Below are 25858 nucleotides of genomic sequence, written 5' to 3'. Positions count from 1 at the left end.
AAAATTGCTTTTTCCTTTCTATTGTATATGTCAAACTGGCCACAAAATCAAATTTGGAAAGACGCGTACAAAATGATGGTTAGGTCCTATATAAGCATATATTTCTTCCATCATATGTTTCTGTAATATGTTTCCAAATCAACGTGAATGTTGAGCTTGATAATCCTTCATGGTGGACAAATGTATAAAATGACCCTGCAAAGGAGGTAGCGCCATCCCCAAAGGTATCATCAACCCCAATTTAGATGCACATATCTACTGTTGGAAAGTCACCATCCGCTAGTGCGATCTAATCAAGCGCAATGCATTTTGGCTATGTGTGGGAAATCCAAATAACATTATTTAGATAATTTTACTAGTAGTTGGAGAGCATGCATTAGTGCAATGGGTGTTCTTATTTTTCGTATTCATTATGATACGAAGTAGTTAATGATTTAAATCAATATGGATATGTTTCTGATAAGTAATTTGTTTACACTTAACATGTCTTCTAAATTATTTGACATTTAACTATATCTGGCTTTTATAGTATTGAATATTTCTCTGGCTTACCAGATATTTACCATCTTTTATAAGATATTTTAACATTTTTCTGTCTTATTTGAAACATCTCCAACATCTCTTTGAAGTATAAGATATTGCGACATTAATATCCACTAAACCTTAATCTTTTACAAATTTTTCGTGAATGAAATTGCACGTCAATATAAAGTGTAAATCAACTTTTCTTTCTCAGCAAAATGGATAAAACAGCCTTTCTGTAGATTAAAGTGAAACAGAAATACATAATACTGATATAACATTATGCATACTGCCTTGAAAAAGTATGTGTATTGTACAGCAATTAACTTACTGTTTCATTGGTAAACAATTATATGAATATTATAAATAACGAATGAAAATATATTGTGTCATTGACAACATGAAGCAGGTAAGCGTGTGGTTTTACAGCGTCTGCAAGGTTTTAAGTGGTGACCACGTGTGTCTATTTCAAGGTGTGTGTATGTGTGTAAGAAATGAACTGTACTGAGGTGAGAAGGTATTTTGATATTGGAGGCGACAGGCTCGTGACACGTTGACATTGACATGGGATTGGGCACCATATTTACAACAAAGAAAACCACGACATTCTTTTAACTTTCCATATAAAATCTAACATGACCATTATGTAAAACGAGTATGTGTTTATACCCAGGACGAGAACAGAAAGAGAACAGTAGTCTGCTAATAAGAGATTGCAAGAATCAAAATGATGGTTTAGTAAGTAAAGCAAGTAAGAAATATTTGCCAAACACCATCTGCGGCTCTAAAATTGTAGCATTTCAAGTCATTATATCATGATTACATTTGGCCATCATGTGTGTTTAGATTTATATTCATGCATTATATTGATACTATAAATGAATAATTCTTGATGCCTTCTTGAGTAGAATATTCTTTTTCAATCATGATTTTATCAAGGGAGATCCTATGCTCGATAGCGTCCGTTAAAAAAGACAGAAAATATTACTAAAGTAAACATCAATTAAATTGATATATGTTTGCGTGGCAGCAGAATGTTTAACGTAAATGAACACACATTTTTGTGTATAACATACTGGATAACAATAATTTCTTTTGACTTGTTCATAATGATAAGTAAATAAGAAAAACAACGACGGTTCAAGGGACAAAGACGCTATATGTAGCGTGCGTACTTTTCGTGACCGAAACTAACTAAACGACAGTATGTTTAAACTGCCAAACAGGACGTACACGTACGCGATATATTTTGAAATGTTTGGGTCATCACCGCTTGAGATATTGTTAACCCGGATAAAATCACACCTCGTAAATCTATTGGATACAATTGGTTAATTGATTTCTATTTCCAGGTCTGTATGCCTTGTCCTCTTCTGCCCCTGTGAACCCTTATGATACCATTGAATGTTCTCGATTAATATGCTGACATGTATGATTACAGTACCGGTAATTTCCCAATCGCCCACCAGCAACGTAATGTTTTATTCATATGCAGACATATACCGACCATAATGTTTATTTATTTTATTTATTTTAATTTTTTTTTATTGTTTCAAATTGCAATATTTTTCTTCATATTAAGCATTAAACAAAATATTTACAACAGTACTGATCTCATACAAAATCGACTAAATTTGACCAAGCGGATATAGTATAATGAAACATAAATTACAAACGTTTTCAGTTGATAACGACCGTTTTTCCATTCTTGAACTTAAAGTTGCAATAAACAATCCATTTGATAATTCCAGTTTATATGTTGTTATCATATCACGTTATTGCATTGTATATACTTGTATAAATAGGCATATGGTTGTTAGAATTATATAATTATAAATGATAATTAATGATAATGTTAATACTGATATTTCGGTGTACTATTTAAAACTGAGGTCAAAATCAGTGTGAATGAGTACGTTGTATATGGATGATTTACCCTATTGTTATTTTCATGGTGAATAAGTAATCGGTTAACTAAGAATGACAAATTCATTATCTGATATATTCTACTCGTGGATTTCAGTCTATTAATTTCAAGCAGTCATTTTCAGTTTATTTGAAATGCTTACAACGGTTTTATTTGTGATAATTTAATTGATTTTTAAGTGTCATTATTTTATACACATACATTTAAATGTCAACACCAACTGGTGTTTATTTTTGAAATGGTAAAATATGAATTATCAAAGAACAGATGTTACTAAAATGTTAACAAATATACTAGATTGAAAAGAATAAAATAAAAAGTAATCTCACATCGCAGTATTTAATTTGATTTTCACTTGAAAAGAAATTAAAAACAAAACAAACAAACAAACAAACAAACAAACAAAAAACAAAAAAACGACACAGGCTTACAGATAGTAATAAATGAATCAACGAAACTTTTGTATGTAAAAAAAAACAAAAACATAGAAGGATTATTAAAAAAAACGTCACGGAAAGCAGGATGGATATCTACGATGCAGTTGTAAAAGAATTAAAAATAGATAAATAAATAATACGAATTTATCATTCATTATGTCGTCTTATTATCATAATAACAAATAGCCTGCCTGTAAAACAAAAAACAAAAAAGCGTATCAAACATTTTACATTGTCATCTTGTATTGAGATGTTAGGTAGTTGTATACTATTTACTATAGCTGATTAACTTTCACAATAATCAACTCTCGAAAACAAATATGTATATGTTTTTTTTATATTATATGTTTATCTAACCGATTAATGCGGTATTGCGCATAGCAAAATAGCAATGCTGGTGAGAAATGTATTAAAGTGAAATGATAAATGCAATGTAGTCATGTGTATTGATGAATGCTATGTCAGTTTTCAAGTGAATGTAACGTCTATATCCACTATCCCCCGTAAAATGCCCCATCAACTGTCTACGAGTCGTGTATATGCTCGGTATGTGTTACTGTAATCCATGCATTTTTAATACCAAAGTAGTGCATTAATTAATCGTCCACGCGGTTCCCAGTAGGAAAGAAATTACCCTTAATAAGAATATATCGAACCTTGGCTTACCGGAGTGAAAACAATTTGTTTACGCTTCTTCATTTTACCACATGTTGTTGTCATTTTTTATCCATTCTTTTTTATCCAATGAAAAGCGTTCGTTAGATAAACTGCATAGCTATGCATGGAGTATAAATAACTGGTGAGTTATTTAACACAAGTTGCACATCCACAAAATGGGAAAGACTTCTTTAAAAAGGCTAACACTAGGTATTGATACCTATGTTCAGTGAATATATTAAACATTAGAACATAAAGTAAAATAAAATTTTAAATGGAAAACATGAATGTTTGAAGTTCGCATAAGAGAACCAATGACAAACGTGAAATATGAGAAAATGGTTGTTGTATTATTTTAGATAAAACCTTTATTGCTCATTGTATATTCGATTATTCAAGATAGAAATCATCCAATGAATCACAGGAAAAATAATCATATACATAGCTGTCAAATGGCTTTAGCTAGACGCCAAAACGGGAATAAATCATAAACTGTCGTCTTAGTCTTGTGTCCGTTTATTTATTCAGTCCTGCTCACGATACATCACACCAGGGACAGATATGTCCATGTGGGTTTCTTTTTATTTATGTTAGTTAATTAGCCTTCCTTTCTAACAAGATTCTCTGACTGTTTGTTATGGTATCGTAAATAACACAAACACGTGCCAATATATTAGTATGATATAGAAATAAATCTACTATAACATAGATATAAAGAGTTTACGATTTACGACACCACGTCCAAGATTTATTCAGACAGTTAAGTTGAGCTGTCTTATCACCAGTAGTTTAACACAAACTCTCTCCTCCCCCTAGCATTGTTTTATTTCGTTATCTCCCAACACTTTCCGGTGGAACACGCATACATTATCTCGAAAAACTAACTTCAGGTTGTGTATTTATTTTTTGTATTTAAGTTCGATTCAATCAATATTATTCTCACTAGCGCAAATTCCAGTAATTCGAATATGAATAAATTAGTGACTTAGTGATGGATAAGAATTGCACTTGCATTTGATGATAAATGTGTTGATTATGTATGTACCATCTTACTAATCATTTTCCTCTTCGTGATCAAGTCACAACAACTAAAGTGCAATCGACATTTAACCCTGAAGAACGCGAAAATATAAAATAAAACAGTTACGTATTGTTCCCACATTGTTTTCCACGGGTAATAAAATGATAATTTACTATTGCTATTATTATTTCAACTGGCAGAGAAACTGATACAAAACTATGAAAATTAAATGCATTTCATTCTTAGCAATGAAAGCATAATATTTGAAAGGGGTTTTTATATCATCATTATGTTTATACTCGAACTAGGTTAATCAGTGTTCAGTTTTATCTTTTTTAATATGACACATATCTATGCAATTAGATCAATTTAAACGAGAACAAAAATATATTTAATTTATTATTTTGTTGTGCTGACTTTACATTATGTCTATAATTAGCTTGTCTTATATCCTGAAATTTATCTCCGTTTTATTAATATTTACACAGTTTATTTGTATACACTGTCTATGCATCATCAAATAAAACAGATGCGCTTAAGACAAACAAAATATGCTTATACTGAATTTATGTCTCTGAAGATAGATACTAGAAAAATAAACAAAATTACATATATTCCCTTTGATTGAACATAAAATATTACAAAAATATTACAGCGTGTATATTAATTTTCAGATCATCGTCAACTGCTATCACTTTTGTACCAAGATATGTGGGGAACAGTAAGAGATATTATATATCCATTTTTGTTTCTTTCAGGTGAGACATTCCTTCGTAAATAGAGACAGACCGGAGAAACATTTCAGGTTGTTGGAAGAAAATGCTACATTAAATATTTATGTATTCTTCTGACCACAGTCTCAACTACAGGGCTAGTTCTACGTGTACACCGTAAGTATAATGCCCTAAAATCCATTCATCATAAGAGCGTTATTTTACACACATATTTATATATATATCTGGACACAGTACTAGCAGATGAAAATCAAAATAATGTGTTGGCGCGTTCTAGGTTAATGGTGGTTTACTAATGACTCTCGGTCGTTCGGAGGTACAGTTCAAAACACATTAGTCCGTCGACAGGCTAGTAGTCGGTATTGTATAAAGAATCACTTTTTTATCACATATATCAGTTATAGAGAAATCGCGTTATTAACATAAGTATAACTAGAAGTTTTTTGTCTGCTAGCAGAGCAAAGTTGATTTGCTGTTTAAACATAGGGTGTATAGTGTGTAATATTTCATATGCGCTGAAGTGTGTCCTGCGATACAATAACCCACGTGGGTTTATTTGATCGATGGGCAGGCTCAATGCTGGACGAACTTGTATGTATACCAGTGCGACAGCGTGTCAGTGTAGATTTAACAATGAAACAGATCGGACAAGGACGTCACATAGTCCATGCACATGTAAGTTGGTTTCTCTGTAAGTATTTTGTAAACATCATATTTATATTACTCTCTAATCTTTTGTAGAAGTGTAAATATTCAAATCTATTTTGGTCTGACTTTTACCCTCTGCAATGAAAGCGAGGCTATGATTGGCTATTTTAATCACGTGGTTATCATGGCTTCTTTTCAGTGGCGAGTGATTCTCTATGTTACAACGCTCCCTACGTACTTCAACAACATCAACATAATTCATTCTGCACGCGTCCAACCCTGACGGTACGGGACAGTTTTACGATCCGAAATTACTACGGTACCGATGAGTTCATACTTCGTTAATTCTTTATCCACGTGCTATGGACAAACTGTTGGACTAGACAGCTGTTCTGAAGCCAGTTTTCATAGAAATGGAAATTATCAGCATTCCGGTACGCTGTATCCGGGTTTCCCGGGTGGAAGGTACCCTTATCCGTCTAAAGAGGAACGGATTGAAGACCAAAATGGCGACTATTACGGAGCTCCCAGGTTGAGCCATTTGCCTCATACCAGTCCTTGTTCTTCCCCTCACAACCTCCATGTCGGAAATAGTAATTCTCAAAACGTCCATCATATCCCATCTAGTGAAAGGTCATCTTGTAATATACGGACAAATTCAAATAGTAGTGGTTCATATTATCCGAATGGGCAATTGAGTGGTGGGGTGGAGAGGAACAGAACCACCCCACCCTCACACCAACCCCCACCCACACCCCCGGACCAGCAGCAATCCCAGGTCTCGCCACAATCCGCTACAAACCAGGCACCTCAATCTCCTCGACCAACGGATCAGTACACACCCCCACACATTTACCCGTGGATGAGGAGGATGCAGTATTCTCAAGGTAGGTACTTCGATTACCTGTCTGTATTTGCCAATACAAGACATAGTTTTATGAGGAGATATTCATTCCAAATTGATATCTTATAAAGAGAATATCTTGTGTATAATATATAAATGATACCGTATAATAATAAAAAATAAATTAAATTTTCATTGAAAATAAATCATAAACGTTCATTCATTTATAATTCCGTGATATAATTTAATATTTGATTTCATTATCGAGTAATGAGCAATGACATAGATCATTGCCCTGTGCAGAATGATAGGAAATGGCAAAAATCCACAGTAAATCCGATTATGTGAGGTTGTCGCGAAAAGAGGATATGCAAATTTTAATGTTTCCATTTTAAACATTGAAGAATTTTATGGGATTGCAATATCTCTGTAATGGGACATTACCCGTAGATTAAATTCAAAACTGGGCTAAGTACTGGTGAAGTTGTATACACATTGAATGAGGTCACACCCAGCCATATTTGTCGTTATTCATTCAAAACAAAAATACCGCTTTTCAATAATTTATGATATAAATTACAAACTATATATATTCTTGAAATGACTTGATATGTGTAAACTATGGAAAGTAGAGTCAAGCAAGATACATATACTAACCAATATATGGTTTCTAGGATTACGGTGGTTTAACACTAATCAACACAAAAGGACAAACCATGATTTACGAGCGGAAGCCATTTTGTCCAACAAATGTAAACAATGGACCATGCGGTTGCAATGGTCTGCTGTGATACTAAAACAACATTTGAACACATTAATGAAACACAATAAATATATGTTTCATTCTTGAAATATATATGACATATTTCTGCTAAAAAATATAAAATATAGTAACATTTACGTGTTTATTCAACGTGTCGAAATAGATAGCAATTAATAACAGTATTCAGCTCTTACAGCTAATATAATTTAATATGCATTAAACATATGTTTGTTTCACGACTACAGTGTTAGTCTAGACATATCCACGTTAGTGTGAAATTAATGTAGGCATTTATAGATGTCATACTGTGGTCAGTTAACACCACTGGTAACTCAGGTGAAAAATACACCTGTCCATAAATGTACCTGGTTGTTTTCCTGTCTGTCATAGGTACAATTAAATTTTATATACATCTCATCTAACAGGTAAATAGAAATGATTGCAAAATTAACAGCTATCCATTCTGATTTTAAAAATCAACTGATATTGTTTACATAAAACATATCCAACAATATTGGTCCAGAATATCTATATTTAGATACATGAGATATTACAATAATTGGTTAATAATGAATATTCATTACAAACTATTTAATGCGTTCAGTCAATGTTATGTTTGATAGAATAACAGGATATCAAACGCTGATAGTATATACATACTGTACTATTTGAGATTGCACATGTATATACACACAACTGAGGTAAGGCCTGTAGTTCATACATCACCAAACACACAAGTGGGTGTTTGTGTATGTAGTAGTGTAGTGACATGCTTACCACTAGAAACTAATTTAAAATCTAATCAAAGGAAGTATCATACAAATCACGAACAGGCTTTTAGTTTGAAGCGTGTAATTCCATTTTAGTCAATTCCTATGGCATAAACCAAACATAACTGCATTTTTATTCCACTCATACAATTACTGAAGTAATGAATAATCTATCATAACATGTCTATCAACTATAAATATATTGAGTTCTAAAATGTTAAGATGTGTTTTACTATCTTTTTTTTTCTCTCTTTTTTTTTCTGCAAATCATTTTAACATATCAGTTAAAATCGAACTTTAAACAAATAACATAATATATTATACCTAATTATTTCCTGAAGAGATACAGAAACTCTTTGTTTTAGTAGTTTTTCACATTTTTCACCCGGGAAACATTTTTTTTAACTTTAAAATATGATACATTTATGTTGAAATGGACGTTCACTTCAACAAACCAACTACACAAAAGGGAAATAATATTGAAAGAATTTCATCTGAATAAATCATGTTTCATATGCATTGTATAGTTTATATATTTCCAATCCAATTAACGGGTAAAATGTGCATGAGGCGATAAATATGTCTCTTCTGACGTAAACACATACAGGAATACATTGTTTGATCTCAAATAAATGCACTATTTCATCCTACTACCTGCTATATTTAAAATGATTTCCCAGGTTTGACTCCTAAAAGACTTTTTAAAACTCAAAGAGAATAATTAATTTGGATTAAAAAGTGTCTTACACAGCATTCATAAATGTTCGATTTAGAGCGATAAGATACTATAGCAGATAATTTCCTTTTTTTACCATTAATATTTTAATATAATATACCAAAGCAGCCAGTTTATTTTATTCGGGTCAATTATATAGGAATATTTTCCATACATATTTCCATAATAATATGGATATTTCTTGTCTAAATAAGAATATAAAACAATCGTTGCGTATTTTTGTCTATTATTTGATTTAATTTAATTTTTTTGCTGATTAGCTGTAATTGAAATAAATAGTCATTCTTTTTTTTATAAAATATTCTCAAATTTCTAAATTAGAAAGAGGAAACTTCATATTAACTTTATGCCGTGTCGTAAAGGTAAGAAAATCAGTTTTTGGCAGGAAATTGCTTTATAAATAGCGTTAAAATACTGCTACTTCCAGTCAAGTCTAGGGTCCGTTAAGAAACAAAATAGGTCGTAAATAAAAGCCACACGCCACAGTATAATAAACCTAGTGGCGCTAAACGTCTAGAACTAATTCATGAACACTGCCAGCACAACTGACCACAAACGCGTTCTCCCGAAAAAAATTGACATTACCATATACACATTTTTTATAAACCGGGAGGCACCCTGAAAATATCTACAAACATATTTATTATTCCGACAAAAATATTTGTTTTAATATATATATGCTTTAATCTGTGATATTCAAACATCGAATTAATGAATAATGATATTAACGTGTACGCATCATGTTGGCCCTTATATGTGTTATTTTGGTTGGAAGTTTTTATGTTTTGATATAAATCGTGGTTACTGGAAAATTTATCTCCATTTCATTGTGTTTTTATTGTTGTTGTTGTTGTTGTTGATAATATCGATACTCTATCGTGATTGCGGTACACATAACAAGGTAGACGAACGAATACATTGATATGAATAGTAATTCATTAATGCTTACCTATATCAATTCTTCACGTAAAACGACGCTCATTCTCTTATCGTAAAGTAATAATATCATATCTGGATATTATTTTGTCACTTAAAATTCTACAAGCAAACGGAAGTATAAAACATTTACAACACATTATTTTCTTTATATGGCATTGGTTTACGAAGCTATATCTAAAACAGCACAAACTTTTTCAAAGTATTAATATGTTACCATGTGACATACATATTTTTATGATATATAATTATTCGAACTGTATGATAACAATAATCAGGTTAAGGTTTTAGGTTAGATTTAAATACTTCTAAAAAAAATATATTTCATCGGTTTATCACAATTTGGCCATATTACGTAAAATAACGTCAAGATGTTATCATATATTGGCGAACCATATAGATTTTTCTATATTTGTTTTCTTCAGGGATTCGAAACAAACTGATATAAAATCACTATGGCCATCAGTCACTTATTTCCCTAGCTGAAATATCCCAATTGCACGAATTAATTCTGTTTTTAAGAAAGTGTGTAAAATATTGCTAATTAACGGATTCTCTACCAAATCGATCTAAGTTTATTTAGCAAAGCGTTTCCATGGCAACGGTACTGTAAGGCGTTCTCTAATTATATTAAGTGTCTCATCACTGTGTCCCTAGTGTAGGAGATGGAGCATACCATGTTTTTTTTATTCTTCCCAGCTTCCCATTACATCTATACCAATAACATGACCACTTATCAAGTGGACTTATAATTAGATATCCGTCCCCCTATTTTCCAATTTATGTATTTTTTAAACAATATCAACACTAAATATTAACCATTTATTATCTGTATTTTTTTAACATTGAAAAAGTGTGAAATATGGGAATTGTGTTCATGTAAATATATCTTAGTGTGTGCAATGATATATTGATCGGAAATATATTGATGCTCGACCATGGCTTGAGTTGATTTTTTTGATATTTAAAAACATATAGTGTTATTGATATATGGTGGTTTGCTTTTCTCGTTTTTCAATAATGCTTCTGATTAAGTTTGAAAAAAGGCTTTACAACCAGTAAAAATAAGTATGATTTATTGTTTTTGACAAAAAAGTTTTCGTAACTAAAACCGAGAGCCCAATATTTGTATGTCAAAATTAGTATAATGAATACATAAAAAAGAGTGAATGTTATATAAAGAAGCAATAAATCAAAAGCAAAAAATCATCAAAATCTGTTCACTAATTAGATAGTTAACAGTAGATTGATGCCAAACATCATTCCTATTCCTAAGTTTAAAATGATAACAGGGGTTATTATGAACCTAGGACAAAAAGTAATGTCATACAACGATAAATGATTAAAGGTTTTACACCAGATCACAGATGGCGATATATATTGCTTTTTGAGACACTATCCTTACTTTTTACATTGTTTTGTAGCAGGGACAGGTCTTGGTTACAACCCTGAGGTTTCTTAATCAGACACATACATACAAGTTATAAGTGAATTTAAAATTGCATTTACGTTGCAATACATTGTAACCATATTTTGAAAGGTATATATCTTAAGCATGCATTTAAAGAATATGTTTTCGAATTGAAAATCTTTCATTAAAAGAACATGACTACATACATACACTGCTACCATTAATTTAGGTTGGTGTTATCTACCCCTTATAATATTATGATAGTTTTCTTTTCTGACAACTTGGACAATTAAACACGTTTATGTTAGATATGTATTCAATGTAGATAATCCAGCGATGTAGAGTATTCTCAAGTAGAAAACTTAACACTACATTCTAAATATTCATATTTAAACAGCTGGATAATAGATAATTTGATATCAGAAGTATTAGTCCGTTAATCCAATTACGTTGGAGTGTAAACTGTCAGAACATTTATTTCTTATTCTATTAATTTTGAGCTTCTTGTTTGTTTATATATATGCGAAAATAGGTTAATGAATACTCAACAATGTTACCGATAACTTTATAAAATATTGTTTTATAAAAAAAACCAAGTAAAATAGTTAAGAATCCAAAAGGAATTAAGAATGGATCAATATGTTATCTTCTCGAAAGATTTGAAAGACAATAGATGCCAATACATTGTTCTATGAAAATGAGTATGTATCAATGGTTGTGTGCTCGTTCTCCCTGTTCGTGCTCGATGCTCCCTATCCAGTATAACTACGTGCTAATGTGTGTTGCTTCCGTCATCAGAGTGTGGATATCTGTGGGTCACTGACAATAGAGTCATGCTAGAAGGTAATTAGAATGATGTCCCCTGGAGTATACCTTCATTACGTTTTATTGTATTTGACCTAAATTAGCTGAACATTTTGAGAATATAAATTTCCCTCTGAGCCTATTGATGCAATTTGATGGTTTTTTATGTGTTTCTTTTATATTCCTAAACAACCTTCGAAAAAACTGGATTATATAAACATCAATACCACATTTGCTTCAATAATCCAGATCATGAGATACGAGTTGTGCTATTTCTCATACCTAGAGATTGGCAGCATGCTTGCGATGAGTAGTTTGGTGTAAATATCGATTAAAATGAACCTTTAGAACTAAAACGTAGTCATAAATATCGTCCTGGATTCGAAATAAATGAGGAGTGTAAACTGATCTAAGTTAATACACTGCACGTGGTCTTTATTACACGAAGGTGATCTGCCAATCTGAACAATCGTGAAGAACTCGATAAAACAAAGAATAGTCGATTGATTTACTGACGAGCCTATGAAACCAAATCGTGTTAAGAATGGCACTAGTGATATCCTAATGGAACTATCAATGTTTACACTACATTAAAGTAACAAAATATACACATCAATACTTCACAAATTCTACTTGATTTTTTTACAAACACGCCTAAATGTTTTAATGGAAAATGTAAATATGATTTATAAATATCTCCAAATGTTTGCCAAACATTCTTACCATATAACAATAAAATCACCTTATTTAATTTGCGGTTACTAGTCGCGTAACAAACTTGATTTATAAGGTAAAAATTTACGTTCCTAACATAATCAAAATTAAAAAAAGAAGTAAAGGAAAAATGAGTCATAACATATACAAAAACAAGGTAATATAATATGTAGTAGGCAAGTTGTTACAGTCCTGAGCTATATACGCCCATTGGAATCAATTGCTTTTTCAATGAAGTATATATATTATTAACTAAAAGCAATGTTTGTCAAATGAAATGTTGAAAAGTCACTCTGCATTGTCACTAGTAATTTTCTTCTATATAGTGACATATATATTAGACATTTTTTTGAACAAACCGGTAATTATAACGAGGTTATGCAAACAAAACGAATTCAATTTAACAACACCAACAAGATCATCATCTAATGTAATAGAAATATTTACGGTATAGATAGAATTGGTATGTTACTGTTCTGATTGGCAGGTTCTCAAAGATAATGCAACGGAATCTGATTGTGTATGATAGTTCCATGTATCGGTATACTTTATTGTGATATCAAGACAACTATTCAGAATTTTGAATTGTATTGTATCCTTTTCAACATCAGGTGGAATCCAACACTCTTATCGTTCCCCCTGAGGCCGTTTCATACTAGAGATCAAAGTTCGTAATATCGATATATATTTCAGGGCAGAGTAAATCTTTACTTGAATTGAATCTTCAAAGGAATTGCATAATTATGATCGATCTTACTTTCCAGTCCACTCTAATACTTTAGATTAGTTTATCAAACATCTTCACCGTATACACCTTTACATAGAAATCACACACAAGTCAAATGGAAAGCGACCAAAATGTCACAGCTACACATTAAAGCGAATGTTCAATTTTCCATGGTTAATGATACATTTTCCTGTCTAGCAGAGTTTTCATATTTAAAAAAAATGTAAGACCAAGCATGTATGTTATCGGTGAAAGCGGCTAGGCGTTCTATTGTACATTTACGTTTATCTCGACTCGTACCCAATCTCAATCGTGTATCAAAACGGAAGGGCATAGAAACCAAATAACTGAATATCCCTTTAAAATCATCTGCTGCGTGAAATGTTTTTGAAATTGACACGAAATCTATTCAGTCATGTGGAAACGTGGTTTTTGTAATGGGCAGGGTAGGTTCGGCCTGTTGAGAGGTTTATGTTCTGTGAATCGGCTGTATAATAGCTCTTAATACTCGCAAGGAAGCGGGTATCGTTTTCATCAAAACCTTGTCGCTTTGCTTACTATGTTGTAACATAGACTTCGTGGAATAAAAAAATCATTACCTAGCTATAAACGTGTATATCATATTCCGTCTATTTTCTGACTACTCTATGTTCATGTAGGACGGAAGTAGTGCTAGTAGTGATGCAATCAAAATCACTATTCTTATTTTTGGTTCATGCTATGATAGCATTGCAAATCGAGATTTTTAAGCATGATAGAATATTCGATCTTGAGATTCATATCAACGGTTGACAATGGTAGAAAATACTTCTGTGGAACAGGAAAAACATACAATGCCTAAGAAGCGGCTGATTCAAAACTAGAAGAATTGGTATCAATTATTCATAATTTGAAGCTATATCTATCACCTTATAACCAAAATTTCTAATTATAAAAAAAATTATCATGATTCTTTTGTAAGCCAAGTAACCAGGCAAACAGGGGATGTCTCATATAATAGGTGATACACGATAAATGATTGCTGACAATAGTCCCCAAACCATACCCGGTGAAACAATGCAAGACATGCACATCCATACATACTTGTATTCGAAAATTATGTTATCGACAATACGATCGGTAAACCGAAACAAAGGCATACGCTAACATCTACCTAGCTATATCCATAGAAATGAAATGGTGTATAAATTTAACTTAAAACCCTGTACCTTACCTAAAGGGTCGATCTCAGTGTGAATATGGGTTGTATCGTTTATGGTATATCAAAGAGATACATTCGTATTATAAGTCATTGATATCACGCTGGCTATCGCCTCTAGAAACAGCAATAGTAGTGAATCGATGCAACTGACAAGACATTTAGTGAGATTTCTATACAGATTTAAAGTACAAACGTTTTATTACTACTTGGTATAGTATACCCATTCACATTCCATACGTTTTTTTGTATCAGAATTTTTTTTTTTTTCTATATTTGCTTATGATTACACAATAGTATCATATCTAATAAAATACGAAACTCATTGATATCATTTTTGTTATTGTGCCATGAATCCAAACTCAAGTGAAATTGATACAATGTCAATGTAGAATAAGTTTTATCTGTAACTGTATTTTAATAGAAATCCATCATATTTTCGGTTGTCATATATTGCAAATCTCATTATAATACTGTTTATGAGGACCTAAATCTACCCTTAACGGAAAACGTCAACATAAAACATCCACTTCATAAAACACGATTACATCAACCTCCTGAAGAGCCGATCCGTTGATGTCTGCAGTCGCTACCAGGATAAACATTATAGTAAAATGTGAGAAAATGCTTTATTGTCGTAATTAACACATTTAAACCACTAGCTGAAGTAGCGAGGTACGTATATTTTTAAGTATACATTGCGAAAATGTAGCATCTTTTATCTTTAACGCAAAGATGAGAGGTATTCTCAATTAGAATGATGTTGAAATATGTGCCCTATAAATTATTGTAGTTTACGAAGAAGTAGTCAGTATTATCATTTTTTTAGCCGTATCTCTTTGCCGAAGGTCATAACTCACTTTTATGTCTCTGTAATTGAACATTTGACTGAGGATACAGCGTTAGGGGTCATAAAATAAATTGTCAGTGATGACTATCAGCCCTAGGCCAGTACCGAACACAATTGTTTTACATACGAAACTAGCAGGCATGGTGTAAACCCATGAATGGTTCAATTTGATCATGTATGGTACGCCATGTATATAACATTTCATTACTTATAATTATTTGAATTTATAATGACATTCATGAAATACAAAAGCAACTACAATGACTGTATTATTTTAATTCTACATATGAGGAATTTCTGTCCAAATATTCTCATTTCATTGCAAATGAAAAAAAAGATTATTTATCATTCATTTCAAATAAATGAAGACATAAGATTGCCAGATGATATTTTAACGGATGCCTGCATTGGGCAAGCCAGAGATGTAGACGGTCGTTGCGTATATTATCATGACCGGTATATATCTAACTTCTTTCTTTAGCTATTCACTTATCACTTTTAAACATCTTAGCGACAGAAAAAAAATACAGATAAAGGAGTTTTTCTGGAATATGATAAATTTAAGTAAATATAAGTTCATAGGGAGTGATGTTATGAAATATACTTGCGAACCATCACATTGCAGTCTATTTATGACCTGAAGCTGTGCACATCTGAGTTTGTAATCCGATCGGAGTAGCTGACAAGTGCGTTAACGATGTATACATAAATGCATTATTGCATATCGTTAAACTCAAGTGTATAGTCTTTACTAGATAATGAACAGTGTAGGAAATTCACTCAAACATATAAAAACAATTTAATGAGATTTAAATCACTGGTATTTTTTTTTACATGGTGTGTTTTTATCCCATACTACATGGAGTTTAACGACATAAAACATATACATATAATCTGGATTTTGGGTTGAATTATAACCTAAATAGAATAAAACCTTTAGCAAAATAAGACAAAATACCAGTGCAGTAAGCATAATAAAAATAAAATTAATGTATTGTCTAATTATTTCTTTTTTTTTAAAGTCGAAATGGCCTTTGTTATTGTTTTCACTTCTAAACACGAATATTCCCTAAATAATGTCACAAAGAGCAATACTACACCCAGTTTTGATCAGGGTCATCAAATATGAAAATGCTAAAAGAAGATATAAGCAAATCATTTTACACGTCTCGGAGTTTGTTTCAGCACACACGTCCGTCTAAATCAAAATATTTATGAATGTCTATTATGGAATAGTAAACATTGTTAAATCATCGTAAGAAACTATTTTCACATGGCTGTTTTCTCTTTTCACCATCGACACAGTTGACTAGAATGCATACTCATTCATCATCTGTAACCTCTCTGCATGCTAGAATCATACAATAAACAGTTTACTCGCTGTGAAATTTTATCCGGCTCTTTGAAATGAAAAATGTCCCGGGAAGAATCCTGTTTGGGATGGCTTTCGTTTCTCCGCTAGGATGACAACTGGCAACATTGACGGTCACTACTTATACGTTTATATGTCCAGAGTCTGGCGCCTCTCAGCCCATAAATCCTAGCGGTGGAAATCATATCGCGAGTCTTGTGAGCTTAACCATAGCAAACATGAAGAATAAACGTCGACATATTCAAATAAAATATTATATAAAGGTTAGTTTCTTTTCACAAATATAGATTGTTATAAAACTTCTTAATTTTAATTGAAATGGTTAGCTATAAACATATAAAGCTAATCAAAATTACTGAGGTTGAAGGTAATTCGCAGTGCAATATTGGACGAAGGGGAGTCAGCTAACACAAGCCATACTATCCTAGATTAGGTACCGCTTACAGAGTTGTACATATAATGCGGTAAACCAGATTACTGTTCCGCGATGTATCGAGAGGGGTTTTGTTAGATAAGCAGTTTAAATCAACCAGGAATGCATATTTTATACTCATCATTTGCTGCCTCGGAAATAAAGAGATGTTTTACGATGACATCCCTGTTCACATGTCATAACGTACGCTAAGCAGGGTGTTGAGTTCTATACAAAGGCTAGAATACAAGATTAGACAAGAAGTCTCTAATCGTTGGTCCAGAAGCTGCACGATTATCGTTAAAATATGACAACCGCTCTAGCAATAATTCATATATTCATCGTCTTGTACATGCAAACTGTCTGAATTTCACTTGGAATGGATATATATGGATTGAAATGAAAATTAATCTTACGAACAACAATTCATGATATTGACATGTGAGTTTTCATACCGTTTTACTAGTCACAAATCACAGCAATTATTGTATTAGAGTTGGTATCTCTATAAAATACAATATTGGTTTAAGGGATTTGTTCTATTTGGTTTTGGTTAGCTTATGTAATTTCATGTAATCCCACATGTTTCACCGATCACAGAAATGAGTTGCATCCTTCATTGGTCCGTACAAGATTCATTTCCTGGTATGAGATTACTATTTCCTCTTGTGGATCTTAGCTGAATGACTTGGACGACTACCCAAGAAAGCGAGGGGAATTATGTGAACTAGCAGACGACAGGAAACGGTGGTGATGCGTGCATGTATGGAAGCCACCTCGGTAATCCATTGCAACGTTTTGTTGTAAGAGTCGGCAATTGGAATTCCACGATGAATACGCCGTTCCAAGAACGAATGACTTTTTGCACAAAATCCATTACCAGCGGGATCAGTTAGATGGAGGACACTACAAACTTTCCTGGCATTTCTTCCTTCACATGCCAGGGGTTTTTCGTCCAAGTCTCAATCACGAAACACCATTCCGTCAACTGCATTTAAACATGAAGTCTTGCTTTGAAGATCCGAGAACAATGAGATACACATTAGTCCTCTTCAGTTTAGGTCTGAAAGAAACATGCACCTAGATTGCTTCGTCTGCAATAACAATTTGGCTCAATACTAGTCGTCAACAATGTTTTAACGGCTAATATGTTCATTAAAATACCCAATAAAGAATATTCTCATGACGTGAATCTGTGACAAAATCGAGTTGTGCTGGCAAAAGCAGAATGATTCAGAATGACATGACTTTAGTTTGTACGGTAATCCTCTTCACGGATGGTCTAAAACCGTTGTTAACATCAATTAAATAATATAAAACCCATATAATGCATGATTTTCCTTTCGAAAAGATGTCTGAGTTATCTAAAACAACAATGATTTGATTTCCTGTAACCGTCATACATAGTTCGAATATATATCTGTCACTCTGGCAACATGTCACAAATGATTACATACCACTCAAGGGGATCGCTTCGCTGGTTGATTACTTTTCTCTGGTGTTGGAAAAATTGTTTATAAATAGCTTAACAGTGTTTCAAAGCCAATTCTGTCTAAAATATATCATTCCGATTTTACAAATGAATCTTCGAAATATCTCAGATTTGTTTGCAAATAGCATATATACGTTAAGGGGCTATTGCATTACATTTTCAGCAGATCTTCCTATGGAAAATCAAATTGTCACTTATATCAATCAAATGGATTAATCAATTAAATTTGCAAAACAATGAAGCACAGTATGTAACGGACATATTAACATTAACTGCTCAAATAATACCCAATACGTTCATATATCAATTCACACACACATAAACACACTCACCTCTCTCTCTCTCTCTCTCTCTCTCTCTCTCTCTCTCTCTCTCTCTCTCTCTCTCTCTCTCACACACACACACACACACACACACACTTTCTAATGCAAATGCATACTAAATGTGAAATTTATTTGATAAATATTGGTGACATAGATTTAATATAAACATATCACAAAGATGCATTGTAGTTTTGACCACCTTTGTATTTTATCCGAGTCACTATTAATAGAAATCACATAAACTAATCTACATCAAAATTTGAATAAGTTTCAATACAGTCTTTTTAATAAAACCTGTAAGTGAAATATAGGATATATTTAATGATATATTCAAAACTTCAGATTCATATACAGCTTTTGGTTTATCATCTGTTGATATAGGGAATGCTATCGATTTCAATAAAACGTTGTGTGTAACGTTGCGTGACAAAAAATTGTAATTATACTATCCCAATAACGTCATTCGACAAGCTCAGAAGAACAACACTACCTTGTTACCTGGTAAGTACAACACTCAGTATAAAGAGTATTGAATTATGCTACTTATAACGCATTATTAACAGGAAACAAAGTTTGTGTATAGATGTATATGCGCAACTTATATGTTTGCACAAATGTATACCATAAACTATCCCGTATTTATATTGTTCCTAATAAGTTTTTGTTCATTTACGTACAAGTCTACGATTTGTGATTAAACCATATAAGATATAGCTGAAAACCATCGTCTGATATATACTTTGATAAGAAACAACGGCCATTGTTGTATACTAGAATTACCAACTATGATAAAGTTTTCATCTTGCTCCGTTAACATAAACCTGTAGTTTGAATGATAATAAGTATATATTGTAACAACTTGCTAAATGCTACCGCAATGAAATGAAAAGTGTTCTTGATTATATCGATCCATCAATCACTGCCGATCAGATGAAGAATTCCTGGTTTTGTAGGGTTAATGTTATTTGAACGCATTTAGCATGTTGCATATACGGAGATATCCATTTGTACGTAGCGATGTGCCAGACATTGAAAATCTATGAATCTGATGGGAAATTAAATGTATAATCACAGACTTTGTATCTTTTACCCGTACATACTAGAGACACTCAAATGACAACAAAAATGATGTTTTCATTCAACAACATTACCATCTATCGCTTTGACATCAGCATAGTTACATATATCTAATTTCGAACTATAATATAATCACGATTATAAGATAATGCTATTCCACTAAAAAATGATGTTTGAATAACTCTCATTATATCAGATATAATCATGCAAATGAGTATTGCTGTAACTGTGTAAACACTATTTGGACGTTGTATGAAAACAATGACACATTTTACGCGTGACGTCACACTTTGTTGTTCTTGTAAAATGTGCCTTCCTTCCATTGTCACTTTGCCGAAATAATACAACTATATTTCATCTTCATGACGTACTTAGTAATTATTATTTTATTCAATGAATTAATCATTATACTACATTTATTTTTTCAATTCAATTATTTTATCATATTAACGATTATGTTATCTAGAGCTAAATCTGTTGTGGCGATTTCACAGATTGGTTTTTATTCCTGCGACGTGCAATATAATTGATTATTGAAAGATTCTTGGTGCAAATTTACTGGTAAATTCCCTAATAAACGTGACGTTTGCAAATTAACAGTAATCAATGGTCATTCTTCTAAAGTACCAATGTATCAAGTGGAAAATGGAATTCTAAGTAAGATGATTCACCACAGTATACATATTTACTTATTACGTAAATAAAAACATGTACCCTTAACATTTATTTATAAATATGCGTACAACTGGCATGTTCATTATCACATATGTGATTTGGATACAGACTCTCAAAGTAATCGTGATAAAGGGAACTGTTCTTTATCCATGTTTTTCACTTAGATCTTGACACTACTATAAATATAAGCGTGGTTAAATCAATAACAAATGTATGGACAAAATTAATTGTCAAAATTTGAGGCAATCCACTCATTTGTCAGGATACAGAATATTTGGGGCAGGGGGGCATCAAATATATGGAGCATAAAAAAGCATACCGAAAACAATATCATAAATGATTGTTTGTGTATAACTGAAACACTCATCGGTGGGTCGTACGCCCACGGCCCTTAAAAACCGCAATATATATGTATGTATATATATATGTGTGTTTATATATATAACGATCCATGAAGAAGAGCTGCATTGTATCAGACTGTTATATTGCTATGGTTTCCTGGTACCGGTAGGAGGGAATGGGCAACAGAGTAATTGTAGCCGGTAAACTGACAAAATGAATATCAAATCCGTGTAAGTTATGGCTCTACTTTCGTTTTACTTAGCGTTTGGTGGTCTTCGGATCACACCCGATACGGCGAGACGATTTCTTCCACACTAAATCATCCCCTTGACACTGGCATTACCACGATATAAGACTACTCTAGGGTTATTTGGTGTGAGGACGGTATAATATTCGAAATGCAAATACATTGAATAAAACGGAAATATTAACAGGTATTATACAAACTATGATATGCTTCAAATGCTGCAACCAAATAACAACATACAATTACCACTTGTTTTTCATTATGGATCTAAATAATGATCAACAAAACACTTATTTAAATAGTTATCTAAGTATTTGGTTACTTTTTTTTTCGAATGGCATTTTCTTATGGATTTGAAAGACATAGCCATGCACTTCTGATAAGCGTATGATTTTGTTATGAAACTACCAGTGAAAATTGGTACGTATATCATTAACCATTTATCAGGCAACCATCATTTACTATAGTGCTAAATCAGGCTACTATCAATGATACATAACCATGTATGATAAATATGAGTCAAAATCTGGACACAATTTATACGATACCCTCATCAGCTATAGTTAACAACGACTTATATAGGTACTATGCAATACACTGGTCTAAAACATATTTATCCACTGGAATCAAATTTTATCTTAATATAAATGGTCACAGGAGACTTATTTCGTGGCGAAATTTAAAACTGCCACTTCATAACAATACTTAGTACCAGTGGCCCAGATCATATGTTGTCTGTGTTATACAAGTCATTATATATTTTCATTTACAATTGTTTGCTGTTTTGGACTTTTGTCACTTTAAGCGTGATTACCCATATTGAGCGACATTCCCTCTTTTGTCAATGTATCCTACTCAAACTTTAACGATTTGGAGAATATTTCACATGATATGTGTGGTATTTGTTCTTGATTCCCCAGATTAATGCTCATAAATGAAATTTCCCATTTCACTGCTTCCTAATTTTTAAGTTCACAATTTTTTATTCTGTTTGTTTCTTACTAGGACATACATATCTCTGTATTTAATCAACAGTGTTAAAAAGTTTCAAATATAAAACGCATAAATCACGGTTTGACAGGAAGGCTAACGCCTGCGACTTATTTTGCCAAGTTGTCTTCACAGACAATACATAAGGGGAGATAATATTTTGATTTTCGACAGCAGGGTTAATCGAAGCGTGCTACAACAAACCTTATCACAGTGGGCAAAGGAAATAACAATCGCACCCTACAGTTGTACATCAAAGGGTCTCTACATCTTATAAGTACACATCTGTCAGTCGCATGTAACGTTAGATTGTACCCGGAATGTTATGTACTGAACACCAAAAACAGTGGCGTGAAAAAGTCACGACATTCAGTTTGATTTGGTGACTTCTGTTTAAAATCTCATTAATATCTATTAAATGTCAAGCATAAACCTTAAAAGCATAGTAGAACAACTGACGGTATTATGAAATATTATCTATGATATACATTATTGTACTACCGGATTCGCATCTAGGTACAAAACTTGTATCCGGATTGCAAGTATGAGAGGATTTTTTCTTAAATGTATAAGTAGCATTGCTAATACTTTAACACAGGATAGACTCGGTGTAATGTGTTAATGAATCTAACCACTTTTGGATGAAAATACAAAGTAAATATTTTCGATCTTTTTATATAATCCATAAATTAACTAAGCATAATATCAATTATCTATGTTTTTGTTGACAAACTTGTATAAGGGCATGACAATGCCAGGAAAATAAAAGCCCTCGTGGTTTCGTGTGTGCATATCACATGCAGAATGAATAATTAAATTAAATCTAATATTTAAATCATTTAGCAGTTTCAGCTTTATTTATCGTTTGAACATTATAGGGACAACACAGATATGTTCTGTTACTCTGCCTGTATATCCGGTGTTTCAATGAAATTGGTCCAGTTAAACTTATAATAATATCTTTGCTGAACTGGTTATGAAAAATATGTAGTGGACACATTCTGACAAAGGTTTTTTGCCAAGAATGTATTTTCGTTTTTCATATTAACAACTGCTAACGCATAGTCGACATAAATAGGTATGATGTCAACATTCATTTTTCCCTAATGGAATGTTAAAAAAAAGGTTGGCTAGGGGGCGACACTTGGCAGTATATACGTCCTGGCTATACTTCCTCTCGCTCATAGAATCTCATTTATCGCTGCCAAGATTGGCCCTTCTGAATCTGTCTGAGGAAACAAGTAACTCGCACCTGTACCTAGCTTGACGTGTTCATTAATTGTTCTGTCAGGCCGTCATCCCGCGGTCAAGGAATGAAATAGTTAACACATCTGGCATGTATTAAGTTTTACTAACAGAAAATATAGTGCGTCTGTGCGCTTGTTATGTGTCGAAATATGTTGACTTTTGACTAAAATTTTGTTGAAATTGATGATAGTACGCTTCCAAAATGACAATCTTCCATAATGCTTATATCCCTGTCTTTTATAACCTGTCGGCTATGGCGTGAAGTGGTATTTTATCATCGTCTCGTTATCTCCGTGTCCTGCCAACTAAAACACTATCTTCGCGTCTTCTTCATATTATGTTATGTATCGTGATTGTGCAGGCATTTTATGGACTATTACTTCAACATAGCATATTCTGGCTAATTTTATTACTACTGTTGGTATATGACCAATAAAATGTCAGGTATACGTCATATGTAAGAATATTTTGTCTCACCTTTCCAGTTTATATTTGAAATAATGTATTTTCATAAAATATATGTCAGATTAAAGCTTTAAGCGACTTTTGTAATTTTACTACTCCGGGTCACACTTTAGGAACGCGGCATTACAGGGAATCGACCTAGTTTGCCATGGCATGTAAATGGCAATTGACCTATATTTTCATTGCTTAAGAGATCGATCTCGACATAGAAGATTTTCCTTCTTGTTCTTCTTGTGTATATATGAGTATATATGCATAAATGTTTTGTCTTTTCGCATTTAACTTTTGACGTATCGACTTTGATTTCCGAGGGGTTTCATAACCCTTCCGTGTTGTCGTAAATAGTATCAATTGCCATTAAGTTTGGCATTAAGTTGGTGCATGCATTCATTTATTTAGTCAAATATAATGAATGCATACTCTTCAGTCGTTAACACTTTTAAACTATCATTTACTATGAGCTATGAGGGAAGTACAACAGAGGATGCAAATTAAATTCTTAATCACGCAGTTTATGGGATCATTCCGTTAAAAAATACCGATATTATAAAGCATCACTAAAGTTGATATTAAATTCCTTGCGGTATCCGTTCTTATACGAGGAAACATAATTTTATGAAGAATGCTGTCACTTCAATTATGTATTTGAATCAAGGAGGTCTGTGGACTCTTTAAAATGATTATAATTCATACTAAGATCGTCTTGTATGTAAAACAGAATAATTAATATTAACGCATTCCTGTATGATTCAATCAGACAAGTATGCCAATAAAATCGGCTTCAATTAGAACAAATATGATTGTGAAGATGCACTAGTTTAAAGATGAACTTCTTGAATTTAGGTGTATACTTTATAAGCAAACATACAATTGGACATGATTTAAAAAATACAACTACTGGGTATACTTTAGCTATTAGCCAACCACCCATCTTGTTGTTAATGGGAGTTCCATTACTGTTCAAACGAAGTTAAACTTTTATGACTTAAATTTTCTACGAAGCCACCGACAACATATATTCAACAATTTATTTATATTCAGTATTATCCCTCTGTCTAAATTATGTATTCTTCAAGAGCCCATTGTGATGATCTGAATGTGTGAGAGTATGACATTTCCCTATGCCCTATGTGGGTGATATGTGTTCAGAACTGAAAGGTCCTGATTTATAGAACTCCTTACCTATATATTCGTAGCAGACCATAAATCTCTTAACCAATAAAAACCCTACATAAACCTACCACATCGAAACATTAAACAATATGATGGTTGTATAAGGCGCCAGTACATAATACACCTCTCAGGACTTGATTACATTATAGTGTATTATTTTGAATTTGTGTTAATATCTATGTGTAATAAGATAGATAAGTTTTCTTCCATCTGAGATGTTGGAAGTATATGAATGCTACCCTCCATAAACATTTTTTTTCAATTTCAAGGTTTTTGTTTAGACATAATCATATATATATATATATATATTAGTTTTGGTATTATAATAAAGTTATTTGGGTAC

At 32.4% G+C, this 25858-nt stretch overlaps 1 protein-coding gene across 3 annotated transcripts in view; it reads left to right on the top strand.

The window, feature by feature from the left end:
- LOC117321756 (homeobox protein Hox-B4-like) overlaps positions 1-25858 on the top strand; it is a 42088-nt gene that overhangs the window by 4724 nt on the left and 11506 nt on the right. The window contains exons 2-3 of one of the 3 annotated variants that reach the window (XM_033876271.1): positions 5323-5454; positions 6146-6833. In XM_033876271.1, coding sequence (XP_033732162.1) covers positions 6272-6833 — 562 coding nt within the window. In that variant the 5' untranslated portion in view covers positions 5323-5454; positions 6146-6271. Of the gene's footprint in view, positions 1-5322; positions 5455-5901; positions 5990-6145; positions 6834-25858 lie in introns of those variants that run through there. The other 2 variants (XM_033876273.1, XM_033876272.1) reach the window with 2 other exon arrangements.

Source organism: Pecten maximus, chromosome 2 (genome assembly GCF_902652985.1).
Source record: "Pecten maximus chromosome 2, xPecMax1.1, whole genome shotgun sequence".
NCBI lineage: Eukaryota > Metazoa > Mollusca > Bivalvia > Pectinida > Pectinidae > Pecten > Pecten maximus.
Note: the sequence above shows the minus strand (reverse complement) of the source record. Positions and strands in the feature narration are given on the sequence as shown.